Source organism: Eucyclogobius newberryi, unplaced genomic scaffold, assembly GCF_026437365.1.
Source record: "Eucyclogobius newberryi isolate DKJ021-1_F unplaced genomic scaffold, fEucNew1.0.hap1 SCAF_3, whole genome shotgun sequence".
NCBI classification, from domain to species: domain Eukaryota; kingdom Metazoa; phylum Chordata; class Actinopteri; order Gobiiformes; family Gobiidae; genus Eucyclogobius; species Eucyclogobius newberryi.
Window position 1 is genome coordinate 27,939,277 of NW_027315945.1, and position 13,813 is coordinate 27,953,089.

The window sequence follows — 13,813 nt, forward strand, 5'->3', positions numbered from 1 at the left end:
TTCTTCTTCTTCTTCTTCTTCTTCTTCTTCTCCTCCTCCTCCTTCTCCTTCTCCTCCTCCTCCTCCTCCTCCTCCTCCTCCTCCTCCTCCTCCTCCTCCTCCTTCTTCCTCTTCTTCTTCTTCTTCTTCTTCTTCTTCTTCTTCTTCTTCTTCTTCTTCTTCTTCTTCTTCTTCTTCTTCTTCTTCTTCTTCTTCTTCTTCTTCTTCTTCTCCTCCTCCTCCTTCTCCTTCTCCTCCTCCTCCTCCTCCTCCTCCTCCTCCTCCTCCTCCTCCTCCTCCTCCTCCTTCTTCTTCTTCTTCTTCTTCTTCTTCTTCTTCTTCTTCTTCTTCTTCTTCTTCTTCTTCTTCTTCTTCTCCTCCTCCTCCTCCTCCTCCTCCTCCTCCTCCTCCTCCTTCTTCTTCTTCCTCTTCTTCTTCTTCTTCTTCTTCTTCTTCTTCTTCTTCTTCTTCTTCTTCTTCTTCTTCTTCTTCTTCTTCTTCTTCTTCTTCTTCTTCTTCTCCTCCTCCTCCTCCTCCTCCTCCTCCTCCTCCTCCTCCTCCTCCTCCTCCCCCTCCTCCTCCTTCTTCTTCTCCTTCTTCTCCTTCTTCTTCTTCTTCTTCTTCTTCTTCTTCTTCTTCTTCTTCTTCTTCTTCTTCTTCTTCTTCTTCTTCTTCTTCTTCTTCTTCTTCTTCTTCTTCTTCTTCTTCTTCTTCTTCTTCTGTGTTTGAATTCACTGTCATGAATGTCTCTTGGGAACATGTCCATTGAAAACCTCTCGAACACGATGTAAAGGTATCACAAGCACAGATATCGCCCACAAACCCTTTCTCTCAAACGTGTTTTCTTGTGAACCAGACTGTTTCCTGTTCGTGTGGAAATGCTCAGGCTAAACACTGCCCCGTGACTGTTCTCCTCTTAGCTCTTAGGCTGTTGTTACAATGTCAAACCAACGCCTCATCAAAATGTGCTCTCCGTGTCGTGATTAAGTTTGTTTTTTAAAATTTTAATGGATAGGCTTGTCGATAAAACGATATCAATCTAATCATCTGATACAGGACACTTTTTGCCCACCAACTCCCCCTCTTGTCCTGCTCGGAGTGAGTGACAGGTGGATTTAACCAATCACAGGGAAGTGAGAACTAGGGCTGCAACGATTACTCGACTAATCGTGCTGGTCGACAATAGAAATGAATCATAATATTTTGATAATCGCTCTCTTGACTCTAAAATACTTATAAAAGTCCTTTTATAACAAAGACAGAAAAGATATTACATCAAATAGTCAAAAAGGTGTCAAAACAGTGTTGATTATTTTATTAATAATGCCCTTTATTTAAAAATAAATCTCTATCTTGATGCCTTCAGTCAGCATATTTCAACCTTGCTTTGGTTAAAAATGTATTTTAAACGTCTCAGTGCACAATAGAAATAATCATTTGAATAGTCGACTGCTTAAATAATCAATAGTTGCAGCCCTATTTTGAAAACTTTCAGAATGAACACGTGGAAAGTAAGCTTGTTCATAAATGGTTATAATAAGATGATATTAAGTCTTTGGCATTGCACATAATATTATTCTTGGCAAAAGGAAATGCGGTCTGATGTTTTTCACACCGGATTGAAAACAGAAGAAAAACACATACAAACAAGTCTCAGCGGAAGAAGAAGTTGAAAGCTGCAAAAAGTAATTCAGTTTTATGTATGTTTTGATGATGTTGGGTGGAGGAAATCACTCTGAAGGTAAAGAGTGTTGGAATTGCACTTTGAATTGTAGGTTATGGAGTTAATTGAGTATTGTACAGCACGACCGAGGCAAAGCCCTGTCTCAGTTTTCAATGTAAATAGCCAAAGTCTTCCATTCTAATGTTTGTATGTGTACAGACCATCAAAGTGAATCGTTCTAATTCATCTTTCTCTGACAAACTACGGCTTCACTCCAATGTTTTCTCTCACCAGCTCTGCCCATCAGGGGTTCTGTAACCGACAAATCTCAAGCTTGACATACATGTGTGTTTTACCATGTATGTTGTAAGTATCAATGATGTTCCCTCATGTTGATGATGTCGAGGTTTACTAGTCAGAAACTGTTAAATCTTTGCTTCAGATGTTTGGTTTTGATCAAATATATACAAATAAACAATACAAACAAAGTGGACGTTATTTGACATGCATTATAGCCTATGCAACACAATTATTTGAAAGCTTTTTTTAAAGGTACGACTCACCCAACCTCTTAACTTAATTGAAAAGAGAAACAAATATAGATTTTTTTCTACATTCAACGTTGAACTTTTAACTTCTTTCTTTCTTTAATCCCCCTTTTTTCCTTTCAAGCACAAACTTTCTAATCAATCTTTGCCAAGGCTGTGTCTATCAAGGCTCCATTAGCAAATGTCTGCAAATGTAGTAGTATCAACACGCCACTAGAGGTCACTGTGTATCCTTCAATTTCCTGCCACAGTTTTCACCACGAGGGGACTGAACTCTTCATCACTTAAATAAATAAAGCATTGGAAAATACAGAGCTGGGGAGTACTCAGTTACACTTGTTTTAGTAACTTTTTTTTTTGAAAACTTTCAACTTCTCATGAGTTCTTTTCAGACACCATACTTTTACTCCTACTTGAGTAATGTTTGACAGTGTAACTGAGGAGTGTCAAGCTCATTTAGGTAAAAAATAAATAGCTTTATATAGCCTCGTAATAGTTATATGTGGACACTGTTGCTCAAATCTGCAGCAGATGAAAGACTGAGACCATATTTATGCATCAGCAGCAGGAACAGGGCTTATGACTTGGGTTTTGACAATTCTCTTTTAAAAGCTGAAGGTAAATTTACTAAAAATTAGTTTTCAGGACTCGTAATAAATCAAACAAATTTCAGGCGGAATCCATATAAAATCCTATTAGTTTTTCATTTTATTTTAGGGTAATTTCTTACCTGTGGGTTTGGAGTCCAAACTGACCCTGATGCTTCCCAGAATTATTGATTTGACTGGAAATAAGTAGAGCATATTAGTTTTTTTGAATTTCTTCAGCACGGTTTTCAAAACAGGGCCCGTGTTTTCAAAACCCTACACACAATTGGCACAACCACACACCCAATTAGCAAAACACTACAGATTCTGTGCAAAATTAAACACTCTTGTAAAAACGATACACTTCTTTTTAAAAACCACACTTTGTTACCATATGAAACCTACACGTTTCACATTACTATACTCTGTTTGCACGAGTTACACTCTGCTGTGATAAACCTAAAACACTTTTAACAGTTCTAGAGTAGGCTACTATCAACAAAGTACTATTACTGTCAAATGTAAATTCACCAAACACTACACAAGACCAATGTTGCAGACTGAAGAAACTCATTTATTTCGAACAAAACGTCACTTTAGGTATTGTAAGTAAAAACATAAAAAATAAAAAAAATAAACTAGACATTGTCTCTTCGCCTAGCTGGATCAGGCCAGAGAATTTCATCCACATCGCAGGCAATGTTGTCATTGAATCCATCCTTGGATTGCTGCTACCTCCATCTGGTCACATGGCTCCTCCATGGATTGGATGAGGGGCACCTCAGCCTGGAGACAGAGATCATATACTTTCCACCGCCATGCCGAAAAAAAACTCTTCTATAGGGTTGAGGAATGGAGAGTATGGTGGAAGATATAAGACGGTGAAATGTTGATGTTGCTGAAACCAGGTCTGGACCAGAGCAGAGCGGTGGAAAGACACATTGTCCCAGACAACAATGTATAGCAAATTATTGATTTGATTGGCTGCTGTTATGTTGTGCAATTGGTCCAAGAATGCAAGTATGAGTGCTGTGTTGTAAGGCCCATATGGGCATGGCGGTGGAGGACTCCATTCTGTGTAATGGCTGCACAGAGTGTTATATTACCCTCACGTTGCCCTGGGACATTGACTATAGCCCTTTGGCCAATGATCCCCTCCTTCATGTCCTCGTCAGGTTGAACCCAGCCTCATCTATGTAAATGAACTCATGCTGGATCTCCTCTCCATCCATTCGTAAAACTCTCTGAAACCGTAACCACGTCGTCTTACTCTTTCTCTTTCCATTGTGCTTGAAGACCGATGAACTCACCTGCTGCTTTTTATAGTGCTTACACACCTGATTGGTGCGTCTACAATGAAGCAAAGGAGTGTTTGCACCTGAGGACTGTTTTGAACCAATGAGTTGGACTGTGTGGTCATTTGACAGTCAGTGCTTTGGTATTGCAAGGAGGTGACTTCATGATAGATTTGTGTGTGTTATGTATGTTAAGTGTGTTTAGTGTTTTGCAAATCACTGTGTGTAGAGTTTTGCAACAAGTGTGAGGTTGACAATGTGCTTGTAGTTTTGCAAACATGGTCTGATGTTTTGCTTCTTGAGTGTAAGGTCTTGCTAATAGTGTACTACTTTAAATTTTAGTGTGTAAGCGAGCCAAAAAAACTGTAAGCAGCTTGTGAGTTCCCTTTCATTACATGGTGGACAAATGGAATAAATAAAGAAACTTTGTGGACTACATTTGGGAGCAGGCATCTGTACTTTCTAAAAATCTGGACAATTCTTTATCCAGATAACAAATTGATGTTTCAATATTTCTCAAAATCTATGTGAATTAATTTTACTTTTTACTCTTATAGTACATTTTTAAAGGTGTACTTAAATACTTATAGTAGATTTTAGATGTGATATTTTTACTTTTACTGTTTGTTGTTGGCCCTGTGTATATAAACCCTCTTTTTTTAAAAACTTATTTTTACTCTTTCTTGGTAGTCCAACTACACTTTGAACATCTACTTGAGTAATAGTAGTTTGAAGTAACTTTACTAAATCTTTTTAGCTACCTTAACGAGCTCTGGCAAAATATGAGTGTAAATTAAAGTAGACAGCAGTTCTCCAACATCACTTTATTCTGATAAAGTTCACACTTACTACAAAACACAACTATGATCTAATCGTCAAAGACTTTCCTTCATTTGTCTTGGCTCTGGTAATGATCAGTCCAACACAGATACAACTTTCCCACAGCAACTTTCACTATAAGTTGTGCTTTTGATATGACATTTTATATCTCGATTTTTGGCTGCTGTGGTGATTAAACATAGACATTTGATAAAGAGACAGATAAAACTCACTCGTTCTAACAATAATTTACTTTTTTGCTTTCAAACGTTACATGGTGGTGCTCAAATCAAGACAACAGCTATTTCCCCCCCTTCCATTTACACTATATACAAAGACAATGAAAACAACAATAAAATTATGCCAGTGTAAACAAGACATCAACACCCGAATATTGCACATACATTCATAAATACACATCAGCTTTGTGCCCTTTGTGTTTACGCGTGTGGCTGCGTGTCGGTTTGGTGCGTATAGGTCCGCTGTGGTGGGGATACATTCGGATAAATTAGATCAGAAAGAGGCAGAATTCAATACACAAGCGCCACACAAACGTATATACAGAGCCTACACACTCGGGGCCCCATGTGCCTTGATCTGACGTCTTACCGCGTCTCGCTTCTCAGCACGCCAAAAAAAACGTTGATTAATCTGTAATGGTTTTGCCTCCACAACGGCCCTCTCTATCTTCAGCTTGTCGGAGTGGATGGATTACCCAGAGGCGCTGCTTTCATGTCCCGCGGCCTTCGTTCACCGGTGCGACGGCCCTCCGATTGTCCGAAGACGCCGCGCAAGCGCAAAAGACGTGTCGTTCAAGTTCATCGACGGATTTGAGTCGCGCAGAAAAGGTGCACGTTTTTCTTCCCGAATCATTGTCCTCTGCAATTGAGAAGTGGCAATCGTGGCAATTAGGCGTCTCCCGCGTGATCGGAGGTGAGCTGCTCCTGGTCGGAAACGTTATCGTCCGCCGGCGGTCGCGCCCGGTCGAAGAAACCGCACTGCAGATGACAAGCGTAAAAGGTCGAGAGAGAGTTTTGAAGGAGAACCGAAGGCGATTTAGCGTGAGATTTACCTTCCACATGGCTAAGGTTAGCATCGCAAGCACCAACAGGCCCAAGAGTATGGCCAGGACGATAACCCAAAGCGGGACTGCGAAGGACACATCCGGAGTGCCCCATAACACGTGAGTCCCCATCTAGACACGAAGAAATTAGAAGCAGGAGTTAAAGAAAGAGCTGGAATGAAGGGCAAGAGGTAGTATTAGATGATTGTAAAGGAATCGTGCAAAAAGACAATGCAAAAATATTGGATCTAATTCATTTTGGTGTGCGGGATTGGGTCAATACACTTGTTCTGTTCATCAAATGCCAAACTATTGTGATTGAATAATACCAACAGAACTGACAATATAGTTCTACATTAAAAAATAACCAACAACAATTCTTAAAGCTGCATTTACATGCTTTTTAAACTGTGAAAGAAGGAATTAGGCTTTTAAATCTACTTAATTAGTTCATAGCTCTCACAAACCCTTTGGCACATAGTTAATGTTCACATGAATGCATTTTTGGGCGTTTGTAAAGCATCAAAACGGCTTTTGTCGGATGGAAAAGTGAAACAGGGGTCGACGCACTGACTGTATAAGAAGTAAAACTTGTCATCACTCTGCCCCACTTGCTGTGATCGGCACATTGGACCGGATCAGTCGTAGTAATGCTTGAATGACTTTTACTTCGAGGTTTGCGATTAGACAGACACAATGTTCTGCTGCTTTTACAATAAACTCTACGGAGGGAAAAGTACTCAAGTCGGGCACAACCACATTTAAGATGAACAAGATGATTACACTTTGTATCCGTTTTTGTTTAATCTGGAAAGGCCACAAACCAGGGCAAAACATCGACTTCTATTTCACATGACATACGACCAGGCATGTCACGATATCAAATTAAGATTATTGTGAGAAGAAACATCACAATTTAATGGTTATTTACGATTAATAATAAAAGCAAAAAATAAAAGCAAAATCTTGCTTCTTTCTTTCTTATACATCATGAAATCAAACTTTCTGAACGCTAAAGTAAGGTTCTTGTGATATAAACTAAAACTCATAAAACATAAAACTCACTATACATTCAGGTGTACTTTTTGTGGTCCCAAATGGATAAAAATCACATAATCTTGCCTCTAAAATAGTCAACGGTTAATCTTGACACCTTTACATATAACTAACCTAATGTTTGTGTAATAATGTGAACCTTTTAGCACCAAACTACACTTGCAGCAGACGTTATTAGACATTTATTCAGTGCAGTGTTCTCATTCCTAACCTCTTTTTTTACATCATATACTGTACGACTGACCTAATGTGAACCGACCCATCGCTTAACAACAAACTACACTTGCAGAATTAGCATTTATTCAGCGCAGTGTTTTTCTTACCGAGGTAGTGTGCTGAGGTAGAGACGTGGGCTGGACGCGGTACGGCATCGTAGTGACCAAGAACGAAACGGTGGAGTTGAGAATGTAGGGGTCATTATGTCGCTGTAAACACAACAATCTGTGGTTAAATGCCCCATTGACAACACGTGTTCTCTATGAAGCGTAATTGAGTGCATACACGGGTTAAGAGAATGAGCGATTCGCTATTCAAATATAAAAAAAGTATGAAGGCTTATAAAAGCAAAGAGGGGATAATGGTGGAAAATAACATTTGTGTAACATTTGTCAGCGTCAAGGATTATTTCTGTGCTTTATTGTGAATCTGTAACATTTCACAGCACAAAAGAGACTTAAATGTAGTAATAATAATGTAAATTATTTATTTTGCACTGTACAAACTTCTCATGGAGCTATAGAAGACCATACATCAGTCAGTCTTGGCGGTGTTATGGTAGCCACAGCCGTCCTGGGACTTAAAGACGTAAATGTGGCACCACCATTCCTCACACGCATCCACAATCAGACACTGTGGGGGACGTGTCTTGCCCAAGTACAACAGTTAGTGGAGCAGAGAGCCTCCACCTGAACGACTTTTGCCTTTTGGGCTATATTCTTTTGACACATTATGCATTCTTTCTTATCCCACAGAGGCAGACGAACTAGTTTGAAATGCAGAAACTGAAATGAACCAAAAACATGAAGTAAAAAGCCTTGACATACAGGTGATTGCAATTGAAATTCTAAATGTGAACTAGTGCAAAATCTAAACAAGATGAATATTATTCTGATGTGTGTGTTCAGACTAATGCGTCCAACTGGATTTTGATGCACTATCAAGTCATTTTAGATCAATTAGAGCCATTCAATATGACTACAAAAAAAAAACAAATACAAATAAAATGGCTTTTCACTATTCATTTCCAGCATAATAACAATACAGACTTTTAATGCCATTTTACACACAAAATAATAGTTACATTTATAACTATAATTGTACAGTTCTTTTCTATATTTTTGTTTTTCTGTGAATGATTTGTATATTGTTAAAGTCCGTATCTGGCACTGACCTGGAGAAAAGTGTCTGCCCACATCCTGGAGCGGACTTTGACCACAGCGCTCTGTCCACGGTCCAGCCTCCCGACCACACACTGGATCCTCAGGCAGGAGATGTTCGTACAGTTCTGAGGAAAAGGTTCAGACACGGATTATATGAAACACACTTTCACACAAAAAGAAATGTCTACATAATGTTTTTCCATGTCAATATTCACATCAGAGCTAGAAGTAGAAACATACTAATATACTCTCTTCCTCGTTCCACATATTTGAGATTGTAGCTGTTGTGAAAAGCTTGAGGAACACTGTTAGATGATGGAAGACATACCAGGGTTTTGCCTTTGTAACTGTGAGCAGTGGAAATGGCCCGTTTGCTGCGCCGGTGCGAGGTGCTGGTGTTTCTCAGGAATCCCAGAAGTTCAGGTGTGTCCTGAGCAGAGGAGATCTACAGACACAATATGGATTTACTTTAGAATCAAATCATAAAAATTTTAAAATAAAAAAAAATGCTTGAGTCATGGGCAATGTTTCAATTAAATTATGAAGCAGCTTAAAAAACTAAATAAATCTTTATCAATCTAATTTACTTCATAGGGCTAACCCGTTATTCTATCATTTGGCAATTTAGATTAGATTTCTCATCTGACGGACAAAAATAAAGACTGAAAACATGACTATCTGACCTTTGACTAACTGCATGTCATTACATCTCACTTAAGACATAATTGTGCCCTTATTTCCCCCATGTTTTCATCTTATTGGAAACTGCACTTACGTCCACTATTAGGCATGTTTTCCGGCCGACGCTAAAACCAACTTGCACGGGCCTGGGCATCATTTGGAATAATCAATCAGGCTCTAATGGATGAACCAGGAGTAATGTAATAAATATCTTTCAATCAGAGGTTTCGGCGAGAATGGAAAGCTAAATTAGTGGTCAGAAGTCTTTACGACGTGAAAGCTGATTGTTCACATCCGCTGAACAGGAGCCTCGTGTTGTAACATGGTACAGTGCCGTGTTGTGAGTGCGTGTCCGCTCAAATGAGGCTGTAGATATGTTTTTACCTGGAGGCCGAGGGGGTTGAGGCTGGTATTTGTCCGGCAGCTAATTGGTCCGTCAGTTTGAATCTCCATAGCATACAGCAGGTTCTCATCGCGGAAACGGGCCGGCCAGCCAACCTGCAGCTCCGCCTCCCGAATACTGCTGGGACCCCAGTTATGCAGCTGCAAAAACAGAAACAGACACAGACAATGAGATGCTAAAAATATATATCAAATGCAAATATTCAGTCATGTACATGCACGGGACACGGAAATGAAATTCACAATAACAAATGGTGATGGCATTAGCAAAGACCAGCTTAAATGGACTTAAATGGCTCATAATTAGCTGTTAATGGGTTGCACCGATCCGGCTTTTTCAGTCCCAGACCAGTAATTATACTTAAATATCTGCCAATGACCGATATTAGCCGATACCAGTGAAGGGACTGAATATCAGATTTTTTCCCAATCAAAAAACACATTGCATTGTGTTATGTAACTGTTATTTATCCTGCATGTAACTACAGGACAGCTTGGTATGAATAAAGTTTCACACATTATGAGATGTTCTGGGCCAACATCAGCCAGTAAATAGTTTTATTACATCCAATTAAAGAACGGAATCAGGATATCAGCGAAACCAGTATCACAGAGCTATTAAGATTGTAGATTCTATTTGAACGTGTCGATATCCAATACCAATATAGGTATCTGTGCATTCATAGTATGCATTTGCTTTAATTTTTCTTTGTTCAGTCCGTTTTGCATTAGGTAAACAAAAACACAGACATGTTTCCATGCTTTTTTTTTTTTACAAAACCATAACCAACTTCAATTAATCCATAGCCTAACTTTATGTTGTTTATCTGATTTTGTAGGATTTACCTCATGGGGATCTGTTTTTGGGCCACATAAAGTTTATGTACCGCATACACAACTATACACTACCATGGCAGTACAACCTATTCACATTTTATTTATAAATGTTTCAATAGGGCTGCACAAGACAATGAATTGAAATGGGAAGTTGAGGTTTATTAGTTTAGAGGTTCATTTCAATCGTCTCTCAAATGTTCACGCTCCTAGATGTGTTTATAATGTGCACTGTATGAACTGAATTGTGATTTAAAAAAATAATGACAAATCTAATCGTAAGCGCAACCATGTAAGCTTCTAATAGTGGGACATTGACAAGTTTTAGAAGTTACTCTTTGTCTAGTAGAGTTAACTATTTGAGTGTAATAAAATTATGATGATGTTATTATTATGTTACATCCCTTCTGGAGCAAATGCCGTCATCTATACGAGTATATGAGTATAGATAGTATTAAAAAAACAAATTAAACCCTTTTAAAACAGCGATACGTGTGTGGTTTTACAAATGTGTACATACATCCTCCGTCTCCTGGTGCTGCTCCAATACAGAAAGGAGAAAAAAGGACACAGCGGAGAACGATGTCAGTTTTGGTTTTCCTTTTGTCTTCATTAGCCCTGTCTCTTGTGACTTGTGGCTACAATTAGGTTATCATAACTATAGCATGAAGACACAAGCCACCTGCCACGGGGTCAAACTGATCTCGATGCAGCCGTCATCCACTGGGGATTGAAACGAGAGACGAGCTAAACCCTCCGCCTTCACCTGCTCATCAGTCCATTTCAGAGAGAGGATAAAAGAATGATAGGCTTAAATGAACCATCAATTCAATTAAATCCTCTTTGCGGGTTCTCACTGTCTGCTGCGCGCTGCACTTATAGCCGTGGTCATTAACGTTAAAGCGAGTCCTCCAAACAGGACACGAGCGAAGGGCCGAGGGGCAGGAATTCCAGCGCGAAAACAGCGTCCGCTCTAACTAGAAGCAGCTGGCGAGAGGGGAAAAAAAAAGTTCTACAAATGAAAATCATTATCAGCTGCACTCTGGCCCAATGAGGCAGCCGACCTTTTAAAAGCACAAGAAATCACATGCATACTTACTATTGTAAACTGTCGCCGACCTGTCTGCCCTCTATCTGCTGCGGCCCTGTCTGTTTGACTGTGCTTCATCTGCAGCTTAAATATGACACTATATCTTTACTTCAAGTTGTGCTTACATATCCAAATCTGTATATTGCTAACCTGCTAGATTTACTTGTTTCATTTTTCTCTGCTATCAATATTTACATTTGAATATTTTCGTTTTCCCGTTAGGCTATATTGTTTTAATATTGCATTTTCTCTTCTATGTGTGGATTGTGGCTCAATTTCCAACTTTATTTTTGGACACATATTTTTGTTCTGGGAGTCCTCAAGGAGCAACATAAACTTACAGACAATGTTTCTGATGACAGCATTCAGTGTGAGAACTCCACTGCCACTTGTCCAATGAGGGAGGCAGTGCGTCTTTGAAAGCATCCTGCAAACATGCATCTGCTTTTACTGTAACTGCACCACACGTGAGCAGTAAGCTGTAGACTATAAAGTACCGGTGAACTTAACAACACTTTTTCCTGTATCGATTTCTGTATTACTCATTATATAAATTGACCAAACAGAAATTCTAGTCTTGGGTTAGTTCAAGTTGAATCACACTCTCTCACACACACACACACACACACATTGAAAGCCTCTATTGTAAACCGTTGCCAGGGCGTCTGCCAAACATGCCCTCATATCGACTTGACTGTATCTCGGCTTGACCTTGTTGCAGTTATTACTCATTACACAGGCTCCAGTTCAGTTCCCTCCTCTTTTAGCTTTACACCTTACACCTCGTCCAGTTTCCTTTCCTCTCGTTCTTACTTTTACTGCAGTAATTAGTCCTTAGCTGGAGACCTTTGATCAGCCAGAGCTCTCCTCTTTATGGAGCGACTGGAGCTACTCTGTGAAGAGCAGTCCAAGAACACATTTTGATGTGTTACAACTTCCACTTCTAATTCTGGACGTCTTTCATCTTGTCAATAGATGTAACAAGTAGAAACTAAAGATCTGACGACTGTTCCATGGAGATGGTATTGTTATTGTGCCTGCAATGCTCCACAGCATGGCATTAAACTTATATTGCTTTAATTCAATAATAGTATCATGAAAATAAATCAAATTTGAACTCTGAACAAAGCCTTTTTTCCACAGATCTAACCTGTAACTTTTCTTTTCCTACACCTACTTGACTTCATGAAGTTATATAACAAATGCCATACTGTGGAACATTCAAGACAAAGCAATTACATCTCCATGGAGAGAGCAAGTTGCAGACCCTCCACTGGATAAGTTACTTCTTGCACATTTCAATTAAGAGTAATTGTTATTGTAAGTAACTTTTTCTGTCATACATTTCATTCATTACACCTCAAATAGAGCGATATGACAAAATAGGAAACACTATTTCCCTCATACTGAAATTTCAATTCAATTTTATTTTTATCTAATTAAAAACAAATAAAAATGGCTTTCAATATTAATTTCCTGAACACAAACAATACAGACTTTTAATCATTGAAATTTAACACGAAATATAGTCAAATTTCATCCTCCACATGCTTTTACTGACAGAGGACAAAACTGATCACTGACGATTAGAAATGACTGAATCTCCAAAACACTGCAAAGGGTTTTCAGCAGTGGCGTCTCACTTGACTTCAGAGCGATGTGTCTGGGCCTCTAAACACCTGCCACAGACACAATAACCGGATACCTTTGGAGCAGACTTTTGGTGGCAGGAAAGTAGGCTATCAAAAAGAAATGGATGACACAAACTGCACCGACAATCAAGGACTGGACCAACATTATAATCGAAATATGTCAAATAGAAACAATCACATTTGACAGACTTTGGACTTTATATTTGCTTTAATTCCTTTGGATGTCTTTTGCTGTGTTTGCTTATCTGTACAAATGTATTTAATTGCACCGCCCTAACCTCAGTGTTCTCGTTTTAACAAAATTCTTCACATGACGTTCTTGCTAGCCTTCAACATCAGTTTGAAAAGGTAATAATACTCCCTTCAGTCCAATATATTATAGTATAGTGCCTAAAATCATAGTACATGGGTCATTAGGCATTTTATAAACTTTCCCAGTGTTAAAAAATACCGCTGACAAAGTGTGATTCAACATTTACCTCGTAGATGTGTGTGACTTGTGGACCCACGTCGTCCTCTTTCACAGGTTTCTTCTTGGGCTCCCAGCGCGGGAACGGCAGCACCACTTGAGAAGGATGAGACACTCTGCAGCGAAAAGATGCGAGACTTGTGTAAGAACGGAATGTTTGGACATTTCAACTTAATGCAAAACGGCTCAGTTATGAAGAGTATCGATGTAAACATTCTTCACCACATTCCCTTCAAATCTGTGGAGGATTTTCCAAGTCAAAGGTCGATCATTCCTGTCGGATTGTTTTACTTTGT

At 39.2% G+C, this 13,813-nt stretch overlaps 1 protein-coding gene across 1 annotated transcript in view; it reads right to left on the minus strand.

Moving 5' to 3' along the window:
• Nucleotides 1-4,881: 4,881 nt before the first annotated feature.
• itga8 (integrin, alpha 8) overlaps nt 4,882-13,813 on the minus strand; it is a 64,112-nt gene continuing 55,180 nt past the window's right edge. Inside the window, exons 24-30 of the mRNA XM_072460059.1 lie at nt 13,528-13,633; nt 9,455-9,613; nt 8,718-8,834; nt 8,401-8,514; nt 7,334-7,435; nt 5,964-6,086; nt 4,882-5,889 (exon numbers count right to left, since the gene is read on the minus strand). Of these exons, the coding sequence (XP_072316160.1) occupies nt 5,800-5,889; nt 5,964-6,086; nt 7,334-7,435; nt 8,401-8,514; nt 8,718-8,834; nt 9,455-9,613; nt 13,528-13,633 (811 nt within the window). The 3' untranslated portion in view covers nt 4,882-5,799. The remainder of the gene's footprint in view (nt 5,890-5,963; nt 6,087-7,333; nt 7,436-8,400; nt 8,515-8,717; nt 8,835-9,454; nt 9,614-13,527; nt 13,634-13,813) is intronic.